Consider the following 26,696-nt stretch of genomic DNA (forward strand, 5'->3'; position numbering starts at 1 on the left):
AGAGCATGAGGGGGTATCCAGTGTTTCAAAGATGGAGAAAAAGGCTGCTGCCACATTACACTGATTTCTTCCTGTATTTGCATATCTCTTAAATTTATCCTGTGAATATCAACTCATGGAAAGCTTTGCCTTCAGATTTTAAAATTCTGATACCCTAGTAAGATTTTGTATCCAAATATCCAGGTTTCTAAGGAGTATTTCAACATGCTCAAGTCAAAGCATGCCAGGTCCACTGTGTGTGGTGAGAATGCTCACATGCTACAGAAACAGGTGCTCCTTCTTTCCCTGCACAAAAAGGCTGAATGGGCCATGAGGACAGAAAAAGTAACGTGCAACAGTTCAGGTTAATACAGGAAAGCAGAGCTACTTCTTTCTCTTCCCTATTTTACAACAATATTAAAACCTCAGACGAGATGCAGAGTGTCATCTATGTGAAGGTGCAGCAGAGGGCTGGTGCTGCCTTTTGGGTTTAGGGCTTTTCAATCAGTTCACCAAAAAGTTGTGGGCCATTATAACTCTCACACACAAACCCACTTTAGATACTTGAAGGTAATCCTGCTTTAATTGTTTGCAGAAGTGCAGAAGGAGAATCCCAGCCCCAATTTTATAATGGCAGAGGGTGCATAGTTTATTTTTTTATGTACCAGTAATGGATGGAATCAATCTTTCCATCTTGTTTCTCAGCTTGTTATTTAAAGATAGCTAGTTTAGACCAACACTGAGCTCTGACACCATTTAAACCAGTTCACACTATTTAGGCTGGTAAATTGCAGACAATAAGTTAATTCCCTGCGTTCTTCCTCCTGTCCACTGATCCTTCCACAGAATCCTTGCCCGGGATTAGGATGCAGCCTGCTTGGCTTTCATTAGCTGTGCCTGGCCGAGGAGCGTGTCACACCCCCCGAACCACATTGCCGCAGTATGGAGACAGTAGGTGTCAATAAACTACATTCCATCAAAATCAGCTTTACAAGGGATTATTCCAGTCTGCATTATGGTTTCTGGGGAGAGGGAGAGAGACTTGAGAAGGGCTTATAAGTTAGTATTGAGTGCCTAAGTGTGACTTACTTTAGAAAAAAATATTTTTCAGCATTTAATTCTTATTTTTTCAGAGGAGGAAAATAATTCCATGTTACCTTAATCTGAAACAGAACTTCTTTTAACTATTCAGAAATACAAAAAGTCATGATGAAAGAGCCTCGAGGTACCGACTGTAGCAGCACATGAATCGACGCACACTAAAAATACTTCAGTAATGGCCAGCTTCTGCTTTTTTCCTCTCAAACCCTGTATTTAACATTGTTCTCCTTCACTTAGGAACATTTCCCGTTTTCCAGTTCTCTCTATTCCACCAATTCTTTCGAAGACTAGGAAACATTACAAAACTTAACTGCAAAAGCCATCTTCACAAGACATTAAAGCATTAAGCAATTAATTAAGTTTTTCTAATTTGCATAAGACTCATACATCATAATGAGTCACACACTATTTCCTTACAGCTTTGAAAATAGACACTTTGAAAATATCCCTTTTTGCGCTGCAGGTGAAGCCGACACACATTTTGCTTGGAAATCTGCGCTATCCACTCCAGACCCGTGTTTACCTCCCGCACTTCCTTGCGGCGCCCTGGCCGCCGGGTCACAGCGGGTACAACTCCCTTTTACTCTAAAACTTCTGCCAACTTCCTCGTGCCTCGGCGCCTCCCAATCCCCCCGCGCTGCGCCGCGGGAAGCGGCTCGTCCCACCGCCGCCTTCCCGGAGACACCGGGAGCGGAGCAGCCCCTACCTGAACTTCTCCCCGGCCGGCACCGTCAGCCTGTTGAGCTTGTCCATGCCCGTGAGCGCAGCCCCACCGGGACGCGCTGCCCTCGGCCCGGCACCTGCAGCCGCCGCGGCTTCCCCGGGCCGGGCTCGCCCTCCGCCGGGTCCCGCCGCGCTGCCGGAGCCTCTCCCGTCCCGTCCCACCCGCAGGCACCGGCAGAGGAGGGACCCGGGGCCCGGCCCGGCTCCGCCCCGCCCGGGGCGCGCACAGGTGGCTGCGGAGCCGGGAGCTGAGGAGGAGCCTTTGGGAGCGCTGAGGAGAGCGGGGCCCCGCTGATCCGCCCCCGCCGCTGGAGCTGCCGGGCCGCGCTGGCTCGGAGGGGCTGAGGAGCAAAGGAGCTGAGGGGCGGCGCGGCCGCGCAGCGGGCGGATGGGGGAAGCCCAGAGAGCCGTGCCGGGCCCGGCACCTGCTCGCTGTCACCTGCCCAGCCCAGGGGACTTCACCGGCGGGGAGAGATGCAGGGCCTGGTTCCCCTCCTCCTCCCCGCTCCTGGTGAATTTGTGCCCGGTGGGGACATGCTGCGTGGGAATTTTTCCTTTCCTGAGGTTCCCTAGTAAAAGCGAGAGAAAACCACTATCTTTTAAATGTAACTGTAAAGAGAATAGAAGTTTCTTACGCTGTTTTTAAACTAAGGTAGGAGAAAACCCTAATCCTAGAGACGCAGCAAGGCTGTTCCCACCCAAGGTGCAGGCAGCTGACTGTTTTATGGCTCTGATATCTCTGAGCTTGGGACTTTTTGCTCAGTCTTAAGCTCAACCATATTTTCCTCTATAGAGATGAATTTTGGAGGCAGCCAGTTGCTTCTGAGGGGCAAGGTAGGCAGTTGTTGACATCCTGAAGGGCTGATTCGTTTGAATTCTGCACCTTTGAAGGATGCCTCTTGTTGCTCCCCTTTTGTATCTTTGGCCTCTCTGCAGCTTAGCTTATAACCTAAGACTGTTCTAGGGAAGAAACTTAGTAGTTTTGTTTTTTTTAAGTGTACATCTACATAGTGTTAATTTATTTTGATACGTTCAATATGCTTTTGGGACACACAGAGGTATTTCTTGGTGGGATCTGTATTGCCACTTGGCTAGGTTTTCCCACGGAATTCTTCTCCCCACATAGTACTGACTAAAGTTTTTTCTTGTGAAACCGAAGGAGCAAAACAGACTTTCCTGGTTAGTGCAGGTGACTGGGGAAACAGCCTGCCATGAGATTTTTGGTTTTGATAGCAATATGATTGTGATCTTGGCAAGCTGGTGTTTTCGGTCTCTGAGCTTTCAGTATAGGAATTGCTTGATGTTTGACTACAGTATTTTCTAAGTTGGGTTGATAGTGTACAAGTGGCTTTTTTTGGGGGTATTTTATAAAGTTTGTGGGCTTTAAGGAATAATGTTGAAGGAGCAATGTTGAATGCCATGTAATACACAAAACTGGACTTCCACGTTGCTTTGTATCTGGTTGTGGACCGGTCAACTTTGCAATTTTACTCCCTAAAAGTTATTTTGAAAATTAAATTAATTTTGAATTAGTTAAAATTCACACTGACAGTGTGAAGAAGTAGAAAGGAATATATTGCTGTGTCACTTTCCCTTGTGTTTATATAATCTACCCACTTATCTGAACACATATCAGAATACGAGATTTGCTCAGTAGGCTCCTGCAGTGGTTTCCCTTACACAACAGCTGCCTCCTGCCTGGCTGTCGCAGAAATCCCGAGCTGTTTTCCTTTGGGATCTTTGGGATCTGTCATCTGCAATATTGTGCTGGTTCAATTTTGTTTCTTCCTGACTCAACCAAAGCTCCAGGTTTAAAACCCTGCAGTGCCCAGTGCCAAGGTTTTCTCGCGTGTCCTTGCGGTGCTGTCACCTCCCTGGTCCCGGGAAGGGGTGGCTGCTGATGTGTCCTGCTCAGGGCAGTCCCCCAGTCCCGAGCGCTCAGGGCTTGGTGACAGTTTGACTCACACAGGATTTCTCATCCCGGTCATCTGCTGGCTCCTGTGTTTGTGTAGCTGCTCTAGATGGACTGGGGAAGGAGTTCACTACAAACAGTCAAGCAAAAAGTCACAAAAATAGGGGTTTTTAACTGCATCAGTTCTTTGGTTTGATTTGGTGCACAGATGTTTGTGAGGGTGCAGCACAGGATGAGCAGAATAGGGCGTGTGACTTCTTAGACCGGTACTGCTGCCAAGAAGTTACTCCTAAAAAAGTCTTCATTACACAAGACTTGTTCAAGAGATTCTGTGGCACCTGCTTAGTTTTTTCTGGTCTGCCTCCAAGTTAGCCTGGAGCTATCTGCCCCAGTGCTGAGGATGTTGGTTTGGGTACAACAACACAGAAAAACCACTAGAGAAAAACCTTAAATAAAGAAAGGCATGGCCAAGTCCCTCCAAACAGCCCTAGGCCTCTCCTTTTTGCCCAGCAGGTGTTTGCAGAGTCTGAGCTGCTGGCCTGTGTTGGGACTGATCCTGTCTGTGCTCAGGTGGACTTGGACAGCCCATAGGGACAGGGACATGCTGCGGTGTCCAGCTGGCAGGGTGGCCCTGCAGACCTGCACCAGGGACAGGGCAAGGAACAAGAGTTTCTCCATCACTACCACCTTACTTATCACCCCAAAATGGTGTCTCTGGGGCCCAGGCTGGCAGTGGGGGCAGGACCTGACTGACCCCCACTGCAGGAAACACCCTGCCTTCCTCTTCAGGAGCCTGGGAGAGCCTGGAGGCGGTGGTAGGATTGAGCCACACAGCAAACACAATGTCATGCTGTTTCTGTAGGTGTAACCCCAGCAACTCTCCCTCTTTGACATAATATGCTCATTTGGATAAGGCCAAAGAGGAACTGGGATTTTTTTTTTACCACGTGGGTGGCATCTTGACCATGGTGATGGTTAACAAGAAACTCTCCTCTCCAGCCACAAGGACTGTTTTAGGTAGATGAGGATTTGTTTTGAGGGATGCCTGTGTCACCTCCCTGCTCCCTGGCACATCTGGGGCCAGTGGGGATTGTGCTGCTGCCTGCTGAGACATGGCCTGGAAGCCTGGGCCAGCCTGCCCAGCTGAGGGACAGGGGTGTGGGGCACAATGGTGTTCCAGAAGAATGTATCTTGAAGTCTTGGATGAGGCATTTTGCAGAGGTTCCCACAGGAATGCTTCTCTGGAGTGGCATCACTGAAGCCTTTTGCCTAAATTGTATTTTCTTATCTAATGTTTTAAGAACCTGCATGCACACAGGCTGTCACTTTTGTGATTATGTAGATAGGCACTAACTTTATTTTCCATTATAGGGCTGCAGAGGATAGGGGATGAATTCCTGGCACTATTCCCTAATGCAGGTATGCCAGATTACCAGTTAAGTCCCTTGGCAGGATGGCCTACCAGAATATACATGCATTTCTATTTTAAATTTTTGATGCTCAAAATGCCATCGTAATTTTGAAAAAGGCCTTCTAAATGCTTGAGTAGGTTTTCTAAACACAACTGTCTGTTGCAACGTCATTTTCTCTTACCTGCAAATGCTGTGGCTGAGTTTGGGTTGGTCTCTCTCATCCTCTCCCAATATGACTGCATAATTCCCCATTTATGCTCATAAATAGATTTTCAAAAGCAACTTCTTTATCATTTGATAAAGAATGTTGATAAAGATGTTCAGAAACAGAACCTGTTTTTTATCCCCTCTGCTATTTTCTGGTGTTAATTTCCAACCAGCTCTTTCCTTCCACATGCTGCCTCATTCTGGTGGCATGTTCTGGTTTCTGTTTCAGAGCTGTGAGGCCATTGAGGCATGGTGAAAACCAGAGCTGCTGAAACACTCTGTCACAAAGACTGTGAGCATCCTACCTTCATTTGGTTAAAACTTGCTGTGAATTGCCAGGTATGTCCTGTTTCAGGGCTCCAGTTTTCTATATCCTATTGTTAGGATATTTTTGGTTTTACTCTGAATTTCTGAGTAGATAAAAAACTCCTGTAGCATAGAAACAAAGGATCAGATGACTTGTCTAAAGCATTTTAGTTCTTGTTAAGTGACATCCCTAGATCAGAACAAGCATCTCCATAGAGAGCCAATTGTAGAGAAATAAGCAAAATCCAGGGTTTGGCTGCTATCACTGACAAGATGGGTGTATTTTCTTGCCCAAAGGTTTTTCTCTTTCTCCTTTGATGACCGCCTTTTCTTATTTCCACTGAAATTAATGCTCCCTAGCTTGATACCTTCTAGTACATGTTTTGTATGATGATTTGGGGGTTTTCAGGGGTTCCTGCTGAAGCTATTAAATTTAAATATAATATAGCAGCTATGCATATCTTCCTTTAAGATTCGTAAGTTTTGATGCTAACAGCTTTTTATGGGGACCATTTTTGCCATTGTCTTGATGCAAGTTACAGAGTATGACTGTGTGACATATCAGTCTAGGGAACTAATTATTCTAGGGAACCCAGGGGCCTGTTTGAGTTCTTGCTCTGGGCTGATGCCTGAAGCCACATCCTGACTGCTGGTGGGGTGAGGCTCAGTGGTGCAGCAGCATCTACCCTTAGCAACTTCTGCACAGCAAGAAAACCTAGGAACATGTCCCAGGCAGGAGCTCTGGCACAGGAGAGATGGGCAATCTAGCTGCAGGGAAGTGTGAAAAGTCCAAGCCAGGCTACAGGTACAGCCTTGGCTCTCAGTTGCCATTTCTGAACCTCTAGGGTTTCACACAGTTCAGATAAAAGCTTTAATTGTAAACGCACATTTAGCAATGAGAAGCTGAGTAAAAAGAACTGCAAGTAGATTAAAATTATTTACAATGAATCTCTTTAATGTTTATTTTTGATGCTTTGAGGAGACGGTGCTGCATCAAAGGATCTCAATCTATGCATGAGTATTCAAGAGGAAGCTACTTTTTACAGAATACATTAATGCTCGTAGATACAGTCTAGTGCCTTCAATGCATATAAAACTGCCAAGAAACCTGATTTGAAGTAAGCAGTCAGTTTGATTACCAGGTTTCATTTTTATTCATGACATGACCATATACGACTTTTTCTCTCAGTCATGTTAGGAACCCCATTTCTTAACCCCTTCTCTATTAAAAAAGTTTTCTCTCCAACATTATTAGAGGTGATTGGGCCATTTTTTTTTCCTAGAAGTACTCAGGAGTGAAGGATCCAACTGTTCTATATAGGAAAGAACTAATGGAGAGGATTTAATGTACAACCTTCTCTTGCCAAGTGTGTTCTTTGATTTTGACTTCCCTGTTTTGGGGAATGTGGAGAATCACAGGATATTGCACAATTTGCTCTTTAAAAGATGGCGTTGTGAGCTTTTGCTTGGCTTTTCCTTTAGGAAATCCTTGCAATAGACCAGCACTATAAGCTCTCCTGAGCAATACATAAAATGATTGATAATTTACTTCAAAATTTCTGTCTGATTTTACTGTCTTGAGGTCATAGTGTTTCACCTAGCTCAGAGGTACTTCTCCCTGCCCATATCTGCAGGCTGTCTTTAATCTCACACTGATAATTGCTTCAAAGACAGTATGTATTCAAACATGAAGGGTTCTATTATAAGAGGTATCTACTGCTTGAGCTCTGAGCTGCTGGATTAGCACTAAAGAGAGAGCTCCAGCCACAGAAGCACTGTAATGTGAATGTAAATATAACTGGCCAGTAACAGGAATTTGGCTTGATCAGTCTGTGTTCACATGAGAGCTAGGAAATGATTGCCACAGTTCTCTTTTTCATGGCTGTGGAGTGAAAATTGCCCAAACTGGTGCCATCTACATCTGCATCGGAACACAGCCCAAGTACAAACCATGTGAATCTGAACTGGAATCTGTAGTCATGCTGCAAGCTCAATTTTTTTCCTAACAGAATGTGCTGTCAGTATTTTGTATGTATTTGATTTTTTCTGCTTTCAGAATATCTGTAGGAAGATGTGCCAGCAATGGGCTGTGGCAGTGAAGAGAGGAGGGGAAACAGCAAATTAGCAGTAGACGGTCACATGCTGCCTGGGAGGGTTTTGTGCTTGATCATATGGATCTGAATGCAAATTTGTGGTACTTTATACCAGGCCAGAAATGCACTAAAACTGTATTGTTTAACACTGTGTCAATTTAGACATAGTTTTTGCCCCCTCAATTTCTATTTTGGTCAACACACTGCCTACGTAACTTAATATTCAGTGTCCCATAGCTGGTATTTGGAAAGCATGAGTTTATGGAACATGATTTCTCATAATATTCTCTATATTTGCTACTTACTGATTCCTACAAACAGGTGAAACAGTTCTGCTTTTTAGTTAAAATAATACATCTCTGTTTTTTTCCAATGTAGCTAGTTCAATGGATTTTTTTTCCTTTCCCAGGGTGCTTACATGCCATTTTAAACTAGGAAACAAATTTTCTACAGGGAAAGTTACATGTGGCCTGTAGTTGTGTCTTAGCAGATGAGAAGAGGGTACATTTCTGTCCCAAGTGTTTTTACATAATACTGATTTTCAGGAGTTTTGGTCTTCTCTCTGTGGGTTAAATGGCTCAATGCCACAGTGTTGATTTTGGAAGACTCCTATCAGCTGCCCTAGAAATCTTAAAACTTTAATCCTTTATCATTTTGGATACTAAATGGCATACTCAAAGCTGGTCTTACAGTACTATTAATAGGAGATGCATTTGAAAATGCAACTCTAAATTTTATTGAATGGGATTTGGGTTTGTCATTAGGCTCACTGGAAGAAACAGGTCATACAATGTAGGTATGTACTACAGGCAAAGATGTGAAAACAGTAGATTTAGTAGGATTTTCTCATGAAGAGTCTTCTGAGCAAACACATTTTAGCACCTGCTGAGAATATGTGTTTTCTTTCTCTGGGGACTGTGCAAAAAGCTGCACTTCTGCTTTTCAGTTTTACTGTCATCTGTTTCATGTGCATACAGAAACACAAAATTTGCTCCTACAGACACACTAATTATTTAATGTCAAACTCAAAGCGTTTGAGATCAGATTGTCTCAGAGGCAGTGACCTGTGCTGGAGCCAGCTGACACCCACAGTGACTCTTGGGAACAGCTCTGCTTGTGCTGCAAACCTGGTCCCCTTCCAGCAGTCAAGAGTGACTGCAGTGGAGATGCCCCTACGTGGCCAGCTTATCCCACTGTGAGCCTAACCACGGGAGGGAGGGGGTAGGGACACAGGCTTCTTTGCAGCCTGGCAAGCCACGCTTGTTTCTGACTCCTCTGCAGAGCTTCTGTACCCTGCTGCCCCTCCTCACCCCTTGTTGCAGTCGGGTTAAATCAGACAAGTCTGCTTTCCCATCCACGCTCCTGTTTGGGGTGTGGATTTACCCTGAGGGGTACCCAGGAGGCCTTTGTGGGGGCAGCTTGGGGTGCTGGGCCCTGGCATTGGGAATGAGGCTTAGCACAGGGAAGGAGCAGGGAGGAGCAGTGGTTTGTGTCCTTCCTTTCAGCAGGTGCCTATGAGCATCAGTCAGCATTCAGGCGTGGGTGGTGAATGGTCTAAATGTGTTTGTGTCCCTGCTGATGAAATTGCTCACACAGACAAAAGGCTGCACACATTTTTAAAATTTCAAAGTAAAAGGAATGTCTTGAAATAAGGTAATTTTTGTATAGTGCTGTAACACATACCATAATGCCTTCAGTATCTGAAAAATGCTTAAAAACTAACAATTTTTAAACCACTTATTTCCTGCACTGGCCTGTAATATATACAACCAAAGGGAAAGGGTTGGTGGGTGTATTCTCTGGCACAGTTTGGTAATCTACATGTCACTGACCATAATTATGCTGTCTGAGCATTTTCCTATTCCTGCTTAAGAACAGAAAAAAATATTGTATCTATAGTCTTTTCTATTCTCATCTGTGTCCATCTGCTTTAAGACTGCTCTCTCCTGATTCCTGGATAATTGGAATTGCCTGCCACTGTTTTCTGGAAGCAGAGACATCACTGAACAGAAAAAGTTTCAAAAGTTTTTTTCACACAAAGATGTAGTGGATTTGAAATACCACCTTCCCAAAAAAAAAAAACAAAACCAAAACCCTAAAATAAACCCCAGTAAAATGATCAGGGAGATGGGAGACTTTCTAAAGAAAGAAATTATTGTCTTAATAAGTATCAAGCTACTATTTGAAATAATAGCAAGGGAACATTTTATGACCGAAGATAAACACTTTAATGGAATACTCTCTTCTGTGGAGAAAAATTGTTCAGACTTGTAATTACAGCCATGAAATTTTTCTGTTGTCTACAGCTGCAAATTTTGTGGGTTGTTGCTAAGGATATGTTTACACAGTTGGTAACTTTAATTGCATTAAGACCACAAAAATGTAGCAGATGAATTGGAGTCCAACACTGTATCAGAGAGGGTTATTATTTTTATATATCCTAATGTGAAGCATTTATTGCTGTAGTACATAATTTAAAAGAGTTACTTTACAATTTTGTGGTTGTATGATCCTGCATCTTTCCACTCCCAGAGGATATTGGGACAAAAAGGTCTATATTTACTATCAAACACTGAATTTCAGAATTACTTCCCTTCAGTTTTAAAATACAAAGGGAAAATACAAAAGTCAGAAAGGAAAGAAGAAAATATGACAGAAGTCTACACATAAAGGAACACATATATGTAAATTTGAATATCCATTATACTCCATTGTATTATTTATTAACAATCTTCCCTTTTTTATATAGTGTTGTAATAGAGAACAAGAAGGTCACTGCATTGAGGAAATTACAATCTAAAGTATTTTATGATTGAAGAAAGGTTCTGACTGTTAGTTTAGGAATAATATGCATAGGTGATAGCTGTACAAGATTTTTAATTTCTGGTTATTAGTGAATTTTACCAACATCTGCAGCATGGATTTAGATATTTAACGCCTTTCTCTGTATTGTAGCTGTCTGTCTGGGGTTATGCTATACATCTGAAACAGTCCTGTTTATTTCCTCACAATGGTGTTGAGTCAGGATTGTGTTTATGAACAGACTGATGAGTGCACACTAGTTTGCACTGTTTGTAATTTGAAGCTACTCACAAGATATATGGTATTTTTATAGCTTTTGCTAGAAAATGTTCATATTAGTTAGCAAATAGGAAGACAATATGGATCCAGTAGAGTCTTCCAGGGAAAAGTTATTGGTTTGTGAGGTATCTTTTCCTTAGGCATTACAATTTCTTTCCTTGAGGTCGGTTAACTTTCATCATTCTGTTCACAGGAGAATTGCTCCTTGTATGAAAAAAACTAGTCATAGTATCATGAGCCTTCTAAAGAAATTACAGATTTCTATTATTATGCTCATTCCTGGTGGAACTGATACTACCTGAGTTGAAGTGCACTGTGTGATTTCATTTGTTTCTGGTGGTGTGTGGGGTGTCACTCCAGCCCAGCAGTGATGTACAGTTCACACACGGGTATGGAGGCACCCACCCGTACCCATCTGCTCATTCTTTTCTTCCTTGAGCATCAGGTGCAGGCTACTGTCACAAATGTCACCTGACACAGACCTTTGAGCTGGCCCAGAACTGCTTTGCTTTAAGGAAGCTGATGCACAAGGATGTCAGGGTAGAAAGAAATGCTGGTAAAGGAACGACATTTTGAGCTTGGTGTAGAATGAGTTCTAAGCCTAAGCCTGGGAGTCTGCTGGAGCTATGTCCTGGGGCTGTTTGAAAACGTTCTTGGGGCATTGGTTGTGAATGAACAACACTGCACATCTGTCCAGAAAGTGCTGCTTTCCCAGAAACAGGTGCTCCATCCTGTGGACTCTGCAAGGTACATGACAGGTATAGATGTATAGAGATGTGTTGGTTTTGTCTAAGACTGGTTCAGGAGCATTTAATTCTTTAATCCCGATGAATTTATTGCCATTATTCATCATGATTAACAGAAGATCTGAAGCTATAGTCATCTTGATGATGATAGAAAAGTGTTGCTGAAAAGATGTCATCTGTAAGGTCTGTGATCAGAAATTAGCTGCATTTGTTATTTTGCAGTATTTACTTAGCTGCCTTTTTTTTTTGTTTTTAAGGGAAACACAATAAAATACCAATGCATTGAGGTATATGATACATAAATAGTACTGCTTTTGGCTAAAAGCTGAAATTGTTGAAATTTGTTGATTTATCTGTAATTATGAATAAATCCCTGGAAAGGGACAATCTAGCAGAGAATACCTCTAAGACTATGCATGTGAATCATACTTCTATTTCTTTAAAAATAAAAAATAATATTAAGAAATAATTGACTTTGGAACTCTTTTTCAGAGTGTATTTAAATCTATTTGTGGGCTATATGTGAACAACATTTGTACCAGTAATATAAAAGCAATATAGCTGGTAATTCATGTTGACATTCCAAGCAATACAAATAATTCTTTTACTTCTATGTTCTTGAACTGTAGTATCTGTTAATGAAAACAACAGTATGGATATGTCTAATATTCTTGTATTTTTCTTCAGATTATTCCCAGAGCCAGAGGAATGAAATGAGGAACTAATATACTGATAAAGGTAATTAATGATATCAGCCAGATCAGTGGTTTAGGAAAGGATTGATTCCATTTATTAAATGCTTGGTAAGCTATGTTAACTGAAATGGTAACATATTTTTAGCTTACAGTCTGTATTCTGGGAGCTTGGTAAAATAATAAAAAGCCATGAAACTGTGCAGTGAGGAACTAAATAGGAGAAATGACAGAGCTGTGGTAGCAGGTGTCTGTCACACTGAGTGCCAGAATTGTGAAGAAGAGACCTAATGTTCTGTCAAGGATATCGCTGGAGAGTACCTAAAATGTGCAATGGCAGTAGGTAGAGGAGAATGGAAAACAGAAAAGCTACTATAAGGACTGTAAAATACATGGAATCTCTCTCTCTCTCTTTTTTTTTTTTTTTTTTTTTTTTCCCCAGAATTCTTGGCTATTAGAAACAGAAGGAGATTGTCAGGGTTTGAAAAATTAGGCATAGCTTATGGAAGAATAAGATAAAATATTTTTGAAGACAGATTAGGTAAGACTCTTCCATTATAATTTCTAGCAGCAGTCTCAGTCCAGACCAAAACAAATTTGGGTAGGGAGACTGACCTGCCTACCTACTATGGAGAATATTCTTTAATCCTTCTGTCCTCCAGGAGCTTGATAAAATAACCTGCAAGATGTGGTCTGAGTAGTCCTGAACTGTAGCATCCTGCAGGAAAGCTGCTGTTAATGTGGCAAAAGACTGGCCATAGTCTGGCCTAAAAACACTTCCCCTCTTCAGGAATTCAGAACATATCTGAATTTTATTTCTAAGAATTACAAACAAACATCAAGACTCCAAAATCAAAGTGTGTTTAGGCTGTATTTGGGGGGGAGCATGTTGCTGGAGCTGGTGACAACTGAGCAGTCTCTGGAACAAGGTGTAGCAGAGCTACACCTTGAAGTAAAACATTTCTGGTCATGTGCAGCATCTATTAGAGCAGTGTTCCTGCTTCTGGCAGCTGAGCAGCTCCTGTGCTGGGTGGTAACTCCTCAGTCCCTACACTGCACCCACTGCAAGCACACAGGTGCTCTGAAGCACTGAGAATGAGAAGGCCAGCATGAAGATGCTCATGACTCATAATTTGGTAAATATGTACATTATGGTACTGTCTGTATTTAGGTGGTTGCAAGTGATCTGTCCTGAGAGGCTCTCTGATGCCCTGAGTCATGTGTTGATGAGGGCCAATGCATCTGCATGCAGTTATGCACAAGTGCTGCCATGTCTGTGGTGTTACTAAGGTAATCCTACATTCCTCCCATTGCTTGCTTTTTTTTTTTTATAAGGAAGTGCTAGTAAAAAGGTATTTATTTGCATGCTGAACACAATTTCTGCATTTTTTGGGGGGCAAATCTTTGAAATATGTATTTTTGGCAAAGTTGTTAATTCTATGGGTTTCAGACAGTTGAGTTTCAGGTCTTGAATTCTGTTGCACAAGGGGCTGCTGTGGCATTCCTACTATGTGCACTTCATCTTTTCCAGCCCAGCTGCACTGAGCAGCCTCCTCTGAAGCTGTTTCAAGTGTCTGGTTGCTTCAGCCCCAACTGTCTGGCTTGCAGCTGCATCTGACCCTCCTGCTATGGTCCCTTAACTTCTCCTTGCAGCTCATCTTGTAACTTCTAGACTTTGCTTGTCTTGATGACCCCATTTTTAAGTATTGCTGTTTTCATTATTTAGATCATCTCAACCTGTTATTTTCTCATTTCTGAACTCAATAAAGTTTACATGATTTGGTTTAATACTTTCCTCCACTATTTTAGAAATAGTATGTAGACCACCTGACATCACAGCATAAACATATGAACTAATGAATAAAGCTCTCCACATGCTTATACCGAAGAAAAAGAGGTTATGTTGTCACTCATTTTCACAGAGGCTAGTCTAAAGCAAGAAGAATGGAATGTCGCTCCTGTAGAGAGCATAAATATAATTTGATAACATGCTGTAAATTAAATATTGTATTTCTTTCAAAAGATGAGAGGACTCGAGTTTGGGCACTTGGAACAAAATGAGCCCAGACGTCTGTTCTGTTTTCTGCCCAGTGTGTTCTGTTTTCTGTACTTGAGCTGGGGCACATGTGGAATTCTGCTAAAATGAGATTATAAATTAATGGCCCTTCACACTTCATTGCTTGAATGAGCCAGAAGTTATTTTCTTCTGGGTTTGAGTCCCAGGTGCAGCCCTTTCTGACTAACAAATATGATTCTCTAAAAGGGAAGAAAGACCAGTGATTTGAAACTACAACAACCTCTTCTCTGTGGTCTGAGTACAGACATGTAATAGAGAAAAGGAAAGCACATCAACTGACAGGGTGGAGGAAAGGAACATCCAGAAATATGTTATTGGTGAAGAAGTGGTTTGTGATTTGGGCAACAGCTTCCATTTCTGGTCTTTGCTTCTGGCTTCATGTAGAAACCTAAGCAGGTCATTTGCATATGTGCCCCAAAGAGACGACCCATTTATTTGATTTTTGGTACCCAAATTGAGTTGCTGTGTGACTGATATTCCATTGCTATTTAGGCTGGTCTAGAGTACTAACAAAGGGAAAGATATCTATGGCATCAAGGGTGTTGGGAAGATAATTTGGGATTTTCTCTGACATCTTCATACTTTATCAGTTCTTTGGTGATGTCCAGATAATACCAACTGGAATTTAATCTGTTTGAGAATGGGACTATTTTCAATAAGAAGGGACTAAATTGATTTATTTCATTGGCATTTCTTGATGCAATTTTCAAGAAAACAGCAAAGATCCCTCCAACGCTGACAATGTATCTTAACCCTAAGGCCTTTCTCAAAATTACAATGGTAATAGTTCAGTCTAAGAGTGTTATGTGCATAAAGAAAATCTTTTGTTATATATTCTTTCTGCTCAGCCCAGGGGCAGAAATATAGTACACAGAACCACAGGACTTAAACTCTGCCAGGTTTGTTCCCACTTTAACTGCACCTGCAGTACTGTAGCACAGTAACAGCTGAACTGCCTCCTCTGCTCTTTGAAAGTAGGAAGACCCCAGGAAATATCTGCATGTCAGGATTTGATCAGAGAATACAAACTTGTATATTTTGTGCATTTTTATATATTTTTGAGAGAGCTGTTTTGCTATTTCTAGTATCTTTTTCAAAGACTGCATTACATTCTCCAGTGAATTCCAATGACTTTTGTATACAGATACCAGTTTTCTCTCTGTAAGTTCTGCCAAATGTAGTTTCTAGCCACATCTTTATGCTCCTTAGTTGAGGGGGCCTCTCCTCATCCTTGAGTAACTGGTGTCATTACAAAGGTCTCCATTGCCCATGGCAGGATGGAAGAGGCACTGCTGCAGTGAAAGTTGCCTCCTTTCTGCTGCAGAAGTGTAATATTTTCTGCTGCTGTAAAAGAGGGCAGGATGGCACTGCTTTGCTGAACAAAAATGTCCTAGATCCTCCGTGAACAGGAGAATATCCAGAATTCATTCTAATCTTCAGGCAATGGATGCTTCTGTATTTCATGCCTGGGTAGACTTTTCTGATAGACTTTCTATGCTAAAAATGACTATAGATAATGCATAAAAATGAGGTTTGGGGTAAAATTCAGGTACTTTTTTTTTTCTTTGGAATGTTTATAGTGTCCTATATTATGTTTATAGCATGTGACACTAGAGTTACGTACTGGAAACCTGTTCTGGTTCCTTTTAGGTATAATTTTTTATTGGGAGATCTTGCTGAATTTCCAGCCCTGGCCTTTTCCAGTTTTGTGAATAAGTGGAGGTTTTTTAGTGGCATTTAAGCTACAACAAAACTTAAGGAAAGCAAGAACTAAATCTATGCATTTAGACATAAAACATTCAGCCTGAGTCAGGACTGAGATTTGAAGGTTATAACATAATAAGAAAACATTATGGTATATCCCAAGGATAGGGGAAAATCTTTCCTGCTTACTAAGTATTGGAATAGAAGTCATCTACTGCCTTTGTTTTTCATCTCAAAGCTTTCTATGGAGTTGGGAAAGTCCAAATGCAGATTGCCTGAACAAGACAAGATGTCTGTACTGCTGGATCGTGCTTAAAGAGAAAGCAAACGCTCTTTATTCTTTTTTTTTAGGAAACACTGTAATTGTCATAGAAATCTCATTAATTTTATTCATATTTTTGTTAGGAATTGTCTTTGGTTAAGTGTATGTAAGTGTTGCTGTCTGTGTAAAAGCTGAAAAGTGAATTTTCCACATTAAGTTGTTTACCTTCCTAATAAAGAAATAAAAGAAAAAAATGTGAGTTGAGAGGGGAGAACAGAAAAGATGTTAACGTGTAACATTTCTAGTTCTTGTAGTTTGAACTATGCAAGTTCAGACATCTCAAGTGGAACACCTCAGCATTACAAAGGTACTTTCCTGGTGTGTAACAGCTCTTACAATTGAGAATTTATTCGTATGATTCAGGAAAAGACATTGCCTATTCTTGGAAGGCAAGGATGGAAAATTTCAGTTTGGAGTCCTTAAAAATTATGATCAAATCAAATAAAAAAGATGTTAGAAACTCATCTAGAAATCAATTATAGAATACTTACATGATTTAAGAACAGCTAATTTTTCTGCATATGCTATAAATTCCTAGTGGAATAAAGTATTAAGATTTTTCACAGAAGTGAAAATTGATAGATGTTTATTTCAAGCAAAGAAGATCAAATGCTGCCCACACCATAATTACACAGAACTTGTAATTATGTGTTCTGCAACTCAGCTCACTTATTATCCAGGATCTTCCATAACTGCATGTTGCTATATACAAATGGTAAACTCAAGAGTTGACACCTCAGACCTGATTTGCAGGTGAGAATTTCTCATTTACCTGGCAATCTGTCACAGCCAGAACAGGCTTCTGAATTAGCATGTGGTAGAAAGTACTGATTTTGTGATGAAAGATTTCAATCCTGATTTTGTAAAGTAGCCCCCAGAGCTCCTGAGCTGAGAGCAAAATTTATTCTGAGTTTGATCTGGGATGAATTTCTAATCACATTAGCTATAAAGGCAGCCTTTTAATTTCACGGTCCCTGGGAAAATGAAACTTGGCTAAGCTGAAAGCATTATGAAAAAACTTCTGCATAAATATCTGATACTGTAAGTCTTGGAATATCATTGCTGAGGTGATGAAGCTGTAATTACATTTCTTTCTTGAGATATGCTTCCAAATTTTGGATGTTTGTAATTGGGTTATAGCCTATGTGCTGGGTTTTGCTGGATACAGTTATAAGTACCAATCTTATTTGCAGAGCAAGACACTGTGTTTGGAGGGGCCTGGAGTTCCAGGGTTCTTGTGTGTCTGTGGTATGAGGTTAATTATGGTACCTGCACTCTCTTAAAAAGTGCTCCTGAATGTAGCTTGATGTTCTATATAGTGTTTTCCCTGGCATAAATGTTAGCACTGACTGAAGGAGCCCGGGACTGGAGTCAGTGGGATGTTTGAAACTGCTCTCAGGGGAAGTGTCTGGAAAGTGCAGTTGTACCGGTATTCTTGAGAGTGAACTAGTTCAGTGTTTTGGGTGATCTCAGGCTTTCAGGGTGAGAGTTTATCAACTGAGTCTGCTGTGTGGAGTGAAAAATACAATGGTGCTTGTGCAGGAGGAAAGACTTTAAGCAAATCTCGAGATTTCAACATGCTGTTGGGATTGCTGCAAACATGTAAACCTGTGAGAGCAGTTTGTTGCACAACCCTGGCAGCTCCAGAGAGGGTTTGGACTAGTGACTCACTACTCTGCTGTCCTGTGTTTTAAAGCAGCACCTCTCTTCTGGTACTGTTTAGCAACTGGGGAGGAAAATCTTTTATTATTGAATTTCAGAAGTAGGGCAAGACACTAGTAGAGACTGCCCCTTGGTAATTTCACTTTAACATCTAGTGGTTGCTCAGAAACAATCTAGACCTGTGGCTTTAAGTGTAGGTGGGAACTAGTTTATATGGGGCTGTCATTAGGCTGTCAAAGCCAACATTGACACAGTAAACCCAAAAGAATATAGTAAGAGACTTCATGAAAAGTATAGTGCAAAAAAGTTTACTTAAGGGTATCAAAACAGAATTACTATGATAAACATTTTCCAGATGACCCATTTTGTCTTTTTTGCCTAGACAATTTTTTCCCCATAGAGAACAGGCACAGTACTGGTTAGAGGGAAAAGAGCCTTGCATTAAGTTGGTGGAGGTGTTTGGTGCAGAGGGCAGGGAAGCACACCCAATCATGGTTGCAGATTGCTCCTGGTACCCCAGTCATGAGATAGCCCAGCAGAATGGGGAATAACTGTGTTTTAGCTCAGAGCACTTACAGCCTTGTGGACTCAAAACCTTGTGGAAAACTAGAATACCAAGTGTTGAACTAGAATGGGAAAGGCAAAGAGCTTTTCCTGGTGGTCAGAGAGCTTAACTCCTGCCTGATGAAGCCTCACAAATAAACTTTCATAAAGGCAGAGACCTAAAGCCCTGGCCACTGCCAGGAGAAACACAGGATTTCAGTCTCACTGTGTCTGGCAATTATTAATTTTCTGTTTGTCTGTCCTCAGTGTTTTGGTCCATTGGGAATCACCTGCTCTATGAACATGCTGGAACAGGCCAGCTCATCTGTCTTAGGTGGATTAATGTAGACTCCATGTCTCCAGTTAAACTGGGAGTGCTGGAAACATTGCAGTTTTTGCAATAGCAAGTAGGACGATGTAAGAGTAAGACATTTTAGACTGGAAGTTGGTACTAAGGATATGACATCCACACAGCGAATTGAAGGAATTTTAATGCTTTGGACAACAAAAGTCATATGGCAAAACACTTTTATTATTCCAATATATAATTTGAGGATTCAAAGCTTGAATGCTCACATGAATAGAAGTGCAACTCTTGGCCTAAGTTCAATATATTTGCCCCAATATTGTAGCAGATCAGATTGATCTATGTTAGAAACAGAAAATGTATCCTTGGTTGACTTTATATTAATTCTCTCTACATTTTCTCTCAAAATGATGTCCTGTTAGACTAAAGCACTTTGCAAGAAAGTCCATTCATTTGATTTGTCACAAGTTATATGAAGGCATTTCTCAACTGTTATATCTATATTTGCTTATTCAGTACTTTATTTAAATTCTATTTAAAATACTTTAAACATAGCACTTTGTTAAACTGATCAATTAAATTAATATCTCAGTAGCAGATGAACCAATTCTGAAAATTTGACCTCAAATACAATACAAGCAAAGTGCCTTTCTGTTATGGAATAAGTTGATCTTGTACTTTTACTAATATTATGGTTGTCCCTTTCTGCTCTGAGGAAGAATAATATCCAGCATCTGGTGCAGAAGAGACTTTCCTGTCAGCTGATCTGAACCACAGCTCTTGTAAACATTCCAGGATCCTAATCCTGAGGAAGTCCCACCCCCGTCAATTAATGTTAAAGTTCACGTGAGCAGGAGGTTTCAATTCTCATTTTTCCTGATTTATTAACAGAGCAACTGTCAGAGTAGAAGTGTATTAGTCATTCAATGGGGAAATGGAAAATAATGAGACACTTACGGCTGGTGCATTGCTTTGAATCTGCTCAGCTCATATTTTGATGCATTCTGAAAAGAGAGAAAACACATTTCATAGTTTAAATGAAGATCATTTTAATCAAGAGCAATTCAAGAAGTGAAATACATGATATTTTAAAGAGTGAAGGAAGGAAAGACCTGAAAAAACAGTTTTTAGTTTTGTAGCTGCATGCTTGTCTCATCTTGGTTAATGCTTAACTTTTTGTTATTAGCCTGTTGTAACATTTCTAGAAAGCTGGTAGCACAGACTACATTGCTAAACTGGAATTTTACCAGGCATGTGGCAGATTAAATTAGGCTGGTTAATGAATCATTCAAGAAGTGATAAGCAAGCCATTTAATATAGTCTCTTCATCACAGAATTTCTCTGTATTTTTTTCACTCAAATCAGCAGATTAGTATAACAGTGGCTGAGTGGAAGATACTTTAACTGGCTGGAATATTATTAACCTCATGTTTGCTCTGTTCTTGTTCTAAAGTTCTGCATGACTTCTCAACCCATGAAAAGCTGGTGATGAAAAAGAAGTAGAATTTGTAGTGTGCTACCTTGGCACATAAAGTGCCTATTCTAGTGCTGAACTAACTAATGCAGGTACTGGAAAGAGTTTCCCCAAATGATTTCAATAGTTTGTGTAGTTCAACAGTTTCATCTCAATGAAAACAAGGAGTTCATGCAGTACTTTAGATGTTCAAGCTAGTGCAAGCTTGCAGGCAAACCTCTCAAGTCAGAGTTTTAAGTTAGCCTAAATAAAACATTTTTTTATCAATGGGTTTTTTTTAAGTGCAAAATTTCCAGTACAGTCTCTGGATTGTACTATGACCAAGTGTGGGATTGTGTGTTTTCAGTCCACAAACCTTCGAATGCTAAAATGCCCCTTTTCAGCATAGATTTCAGCAGAGGATAGGTCAGGCTGAAAACATGTCCATTTAGTAGATGCAATTCTAACCCTCCATCTGTTTTTGTGTTGGGAAGAGCAAATTAACTTGTGTATTTCTTGACACTTCCTAGGTGTATCTATAGTGGATATGAAATCTCTGAAATAGATACTTTCCAGTGAACACAGTGATACTGAGTTTACTGTGGTATGACTGATGTTTGCCCAGATCTGTTTTTTCTGAGTAGTATCCCAGCCATCAGTCCCAAAACAAACTATTTTGCCTTTTCTCTCACCGTCTCATCAGCATGATAGATGGGTTTGTATCAGGCATACAAGTGGAGACACTAATAAGTGTATGAGAGAAAATCAAGTGGAGGACATGCACGTTCTCAGAGAAAACATATTTCCTCAGTCTGTATTTCAATGCCACTGAATCTCTGCATTTCTTTGACATATTTGTTGTGAAAATATGGCATTTCAGACTGTAGAGAAGCCCCTACATTTAATACTTAGCCTGTAATTAAACTGTAACAAAAAGCAGCTGCATATCTGGGTATGGTAATTAGCAGATGATCCAGCAGATCTAGAAATCACAAATTCCTGAGGAAATTTAAAACTGCATTGAACTGTGTGATTGCCATACCGGCCCATCTGGGCTCCTTTGGCTTCATCAGCTGTAGTGGTGACTCACCCAATTGCCTCTGCATATCAATGACCAGCAGCAGTAGGGCCATTTCCTCACCTCCTCTTGCACTTTGTAAGTAAGAAGAGAAGGCAGCTATGCTTTTTGTTGCAAGGGTTTGATTCTTGTTCATTCCCTTTTCTTTGCAAAATAGAGTATTTAAACCTTTACTTGTTCGTATAAAGATTGCCAGGGTATAATGACTTGGTAATTTCAGAGAAATATCTTGTATGACTTTCAGTCCTTCCAAGATGCTGTTTGCTGCAATGTGCTGCCTAAGCACAGCTGCCTTTCCACGCAGGCAAGTGCTGTGTGTATGGTCATACCAGGCACTTTTTAAACTTGCAATGGAGCTTGGTAGAGAAGGAAGCAATGGATCTAAGCGATTCCTTTATTGGGGAATGTTTTATTGAGAGAGTTTTAACGTATTTCTCCTCCCCAGGACAATCTTCAATGAGGGGATCAAGCTATGTGTCTCACTGAAGTTTGAGATGATTGATATCTATGGGTCCAGCTGAAAGCTTTTTTTTATTCTTCTTCAGTAAAATGCATGATTGATTGAAACGAAGAGCTGCTGCTGCACTTTAGCAGCAGAATTCTGGTCCTAGGAAGGAGTACAAAAATATCTTGCAAACCTCAACACTTTTGAAATTACATGGTAACTTCTGTAGGAAGATGACTAATGCTTCCAGGTTTTAATTAACCATTGCTTCTGTTGTTGCTTATGATATACATTGTTAGTGATTCATATTGGCATGAATGGAATAAGTTGCAAATGAGTATGTGTGATAAAGAAGAAGTTAAAGTAGTTTCTTTCCTGGAGGGATTTGAGTTGCCAAATATACAATGAGGAAATAAAAGGGACAGATTGTTCTTAAGGTTTTTTGTTGTTGTTGGTTTTTTGTTTGGTTGGTTGGGTTTTTGCGTGTGTTTGGTTTACTGTTTTGTATGTTTGTTTTGACTTTTATGTCTACAGTTTTATATTAGTGCACAATTTAGAAAGCCTATAAAAAAAATCTGTGCTCTTCTAGCCTGCTGTTGATTTCCTCATTTCTATTGGCTGCTTCATTCACCCAATATCAACTTTCTTACTAACTCAGTTCAATAGCTCAGAGTAACCAAAATTCCTAGCTTGCAGATCAAGCCAACCAGCTTTGTTCTGCAGATAGCATCCTAGAGCAAGAAAAATGCTGTAGTAGTGCAAGTGTCTGGGGTGTGTCTTTGCTCCTTTACTTGCAGAAGCATGTCTTGGCCCGGAGCCCATCCTGCTGTAGCTGCCTGCCACCATGGGTGCTGACAAAGGAGATGCCTTGCAGCTAAAGCAGAGAGCAGGCATGATCTGTACAGTCTGCAGCTGTGGGTGCACAAATGGGTTTTATGAATTTTCAGCTGGAGAATTTTAGACTGACTCATGCCCATGGACTGTGCAGGGCACGCAGAGCAGTTTGGCTTGTGTGAGGTGCTCTGTTTCTGTGCAGGGAGCGGTGGGGATGTGGGTGGCTCACTTGCTGTGGCTGGGTGGGATTTAGGGAATTTTGCAGTCCTGGGGATGCCTCGTAGGTAGATAAGGGATGGTGAGTGCGTGGTAGGAAGGCAAAGGGGATGGGGCAGAATGTTGCAACACAATATGTAGAATATATAACACCCTTGTCTGCCCCAGGCATGGCACTCTCTAAATCATGAACATTGCTGTCGGCAGCTGTGGCACTGGATGCGTTTTGGATTCCATGTCTGCCTTGGAGATTTTTTGACGTGCTTTTACATTGCTGAGATTGTGCAAAGAGATGGTTTCAATGGAGTTGTTGCCTAAAAAAAGTTTTCAGGTGTCTTTGGAGAAGGTTGTTGATAGGGTTGATTGCATGATATGGTGTTTTCAACTGTGTTTTGAAGTTCATTTAAGAATATCTTTCCCCTTCCTTGCTTTCCATCCCTTTCTGTTAGGCAAGCACTTGTATGAGATGGTTATGGCTGCAGGTGCAAAGAATACCTTGAGCAATCCAGGTGAGCTGTGAAGGATCAGTAGGAGCTTGAAAATCAGATTTTGATGTCAATGAGGGTGAGGGGTTCTTTTGACATTATGATAAACAAACATAGTGTGTTGCTAGCCAAACTGTCAATATCTGGGCAGTACAGCTTAATGTAAGGTGACAGTCTTGTCATTGCTTTATAAAAATTCAGAGCTACATTCTGTAACTTTGCCAGTTCTGAGCATGGACAGCTTTGGAGATGTTTGTTGCTTTTGGTGGCATATACATATATTTGAATATAGTAATGTATGATGAATTTGACTTCCAATTTTCTTCAATGATTTTTCTTTGGGGAAGAAAGTAAAGACAGATTTACTTGACAAAAAGCAATTCCATTTTTTGATAAAGTAAATGCATAATAATGAAGCTCTGTATTTAGTATGACCAAGTTGATGTTAAAACTAATGAAAACTGTTCTTAAGAAAAACACCTGTAAAGAGCCCTTGTAGGAGATTAGGAGGAATGTACAGCTACATTTTTGACTCTTGAGAGACAGAGATTTGAAGTATAATGAAATCTATCTGCATTTAGGCAGTCAATATAAGTAAAAATCTGAAAAATCATTAAATTGTAATAAGCCATATCAATGTCTCTTATTAACTGGAATGGCAGCCTATCTGTAATTACTTTGGCATTTCTTAGTAAAAAAATCTAATGGCATTTCTTAGTAGAAGTGTTTTTATGGAATATAACAATATCTCTGGGGAATAAAAGTAAGATTTCAGTGCTGGCCTCTAGAGACACAACCTGAGATATAGACTTTTGTCAGTGATATCTGGCAAAAACTGCCAGTGTCTCAGACTGAGTAAATCATGGAATAAAAGCATAGTGGATTTTTTTTTTCCCAATAAAGGAGAGCTATGGCCCAAGGGGCTGGGGAAGAAGTGGAGAGAAGGTAAATAAAATGTGAGATATTTCAAATTAATGGTTAGTTCAGAAAGAGTGACGTAATAGAGAGCTGTTTCTATCGTGAACGGAGAATTACTATTTGAATGGGAATTGGCCATTTTTGAGTGTGTAAAACTGACATCTAGTGGTAGCAATAGACCTTTGTGTGCAAAGTGGCTTTACAGTGAGACCAATTTGCAGAGCAGATTAACAGATTGTAACTATATTGCATACCAAAATTGCAGTTCTCTGTGCTTTAGCTGGATGTTACAGAGCATTTCAAACTAAATCTGGCTTCTTTTAGTAATATCTCACTTGTATAATGCCAGGTTGGGGGTCATCTTTCTGCGTGCATGGCCTCATGCTAGAGAACTGATGAACAGTTTCATTAGAGGAGAAAAGGTTGAAAGGGACATGAGGGCTAAAAAAAGGGTGAGGGTAAGAGTTACAGAACTTCAGGGTCAATTGGGAAACTGTTTGGCAGATGCCAATCTTAGACCTCCTGTGAATGAGCAGGAGAAGCCTGGCCTCAGAGCTGTGATGTGTTTCTCAGGTGTGGCATTACTTATGAGTGTAAGCCCCTCTGGGAGAGGGAGCAGGACTTTATGGCCATAACTGATATCTCACCTGATTTCAGGCAAGCTATGTGGGCTCTGAATTGATAAAGCATATAAGCATATGCCTAAATAATCCCCATCTTTATTTGCTGAATCATGGCTATTATATCAATTTCTAATTGACATTTTTGTTCAAAGGGCATTTAAAAATATTTTTCTCTTTTGTCTAGCTTATATTTTTAGTGTCTTTGAAGAAAAAAATCCCTTGCTAAACTCTGCATGCCAGCCCCACTGAGACTTTAATTTATCTTTGCTTCCAGTGCCATTATATACATAATGTATAATTTACTACTAATAAGCAAAGATATGCAAAAATGAAGTATCAATTATTTTAAAAATATTTTTAAAACATGGCTTAGGGGCCATGTCAGTCAAATGGTGCAATTTAAAATGAACATGGAAAAATAGAAAAACATAATTCAAAGCTATCTTCCAGATTATAAAATGAAGAGATCAGCATTAGAAGACTGGGTGAAGGCAAAGACAAATCTGAAGGAAGAAGGAAAGGAAGTGTGCTTCAGTGAAAGTGTAATTAGAAGTGGGAGGGAAAAAATCTTAAATTATTTTTTCTGGGTTAGCAGTTTGTGGCAAGAATTGTCAAACTATATTGATTTATTTCTGGTTGTAGGTGTTTATTTTACAGTTTTCTCATTTCATAATAACTGTTACAAATATTTCAGAGATAAAAAATGTTGGTAGCATAATTCTAATTCAGTGTGTGTTTGTGCAGTTTCAAGGCTGGGGTGAATCATATGCTGCCTCTACATTCCATTTCTGTTACTTTCAAAACATGGTGAATCATATTTGTTGAACACAAATGTTGACATTCTGCAATGAGACTTGAGTCACAGTTATAGAAATGGTGTAAGAAACAGCAGCTGTCATTTCAGATAGCCAAGCCTGCTGCTTTAGTGGGAAAGCAGAGCTAAGCAGCAATCCTGTTTGCTGCAGAGCTCCTCTCTAAGGATGAGATTGGTTGTTAACACTTGTGCCAGCCAGAGCTGGGAGATGCAATCTTGTCTGTCCTGAACCTGGTAATCCACTGCAGCTGCTTAAGAGCTCTAATAAGCTTTTGACCTTTTGGGTCTGAGTGGGAGCTGTTGCAATGACATGAGAATAACTGCAAAGTCACTCTGACTTTGTCTGCACTCCCTGGGGCTGCTTCTTACCTCTTGGACACTGATGCCTTTCCTAAGTTGTGGAAGCATGCTAGTGGCACCAGAATTGTTAATATAAGTGAGATCTCTAAGATTTTAGAGCAGCTGCCTCTGTGTTTGGCTTATATAAACCTTGCATAGTACAAATGGAGTTGTGTTGCTGGCAGTGGTGGTAGCAAGAGAATATATTCAGGATGTGCTTGTTGTAAATAGGATTGCTGAAGTTGGGTTTCTTGGTCTGCTGTGGATTTGCCATCCCTCATGGAATGCTGCTGGCTTTTTGTCCTCAGGCATGCTTTTAGTTAAAAAATTGCCAGTCTAATATTGCGTTACTAAGACCTGTGTTCAACTTGTAATGGGAGTTTGAGATCTAGATGTTTCCCTTACTGGAAGGAACAGTAAAGTACTCTACATTCTTTAGGGCAGCTGGAATTACTTTATTATGTTGGTGGAGAATTGTCTGTAGTATTGCTTCTCTAACACTTCAAATTAAAACCAAGGGGAATTATTTGGTGAAGTGTAATATGCATTGAGCTGTATGGCTCTGAGGATTCTGTACATTTTTTTAGCTGTTGAGATGCTAGAAACCTGTTTTTTCCTCAACTG

At 40.6% G+C, this 26,696-nt stretch overlaps 2 protein-coding genes and 1 long non-coding RNA gene across 11 annotated transcripts in view; 2 read left to right on the forward strand and 1 right to left on the reverse strand.

Annotated features, from left to right (window-relative positions):
* The window catches only part of BLNK (B cell linker), an 88,829-nt gene that overhangs the window by 40,741 nt on the left and 21,392 nt on the right, over window positions 1-26,696 (reverse strand). For 4 of the 6 annotated variants that reach the window (XM_064430934.1, XM_064430933.1, XM_064430932.1 and 1 more), the window contains exon 3: window positions 19,825-19,871. In XM_064430934.1, the coding sequence (XP_064287004.1) occupies window positions 19,825-19,871 (47 nt within the window). Of the gene's footprint in view, window positions 1-1,786; window positions 1,939-19,824; window positions 19,872-26,696 lie in introns of those variants that run through there. The other 2 variants (XM_064430936.1, XM_064430935.1) reach the window with 1 other exon arrangement.
* LOC135306646 (uncharacterized) lies at window positions 10,813-15,372 on the forward strand. The gene is made up of 4 exons (XR_010367449.1): window positions 10,813-10,836; window positions 12,248-12,298; window positions 13,424-13,542; window positions 13,784-15,372. It is a non-coding gene; the product is annotated as an uncharacterized LOC135306646 (long non-coding RNA).
* Window positions 21,334-26,696, forward strand: part of DNTT (DNA nucleotidylexotransferase) — a 130,085-nt gene continuing 124,722 nt past the window's right edge. For 2 of the 4 annotated variants that reach the window (XM_064430942.1, XM_064430947.1), the window contains exon 1: window positions 21,359-21,476. The gene's annotated coding sequence lies outside the window, so the exon portion shown is untranslated. Of the gene's footprint in view, window positions 21,477-26,696 lie in introns of all 4 variants that reach the window. The other 2 variants (XM_064430941.1, XM_064430945.1) reach the window with 2 other exon arrangements.

The sequence above is a fragment of the Passer domesticus genome, chromosome 8 (genome assembly GCF_036417665.1).
Source record: "Passer domesticus isolate bPasDom1 chromosome 8, bPasDom1.hap1, whole genome shotgun sequence".
Classification (NCBI taxonomy): Eukaryota; Metazoa; Chordata; class Aves; order Passeriformes; family Passeridae; genus Passer; species Passer domesticus.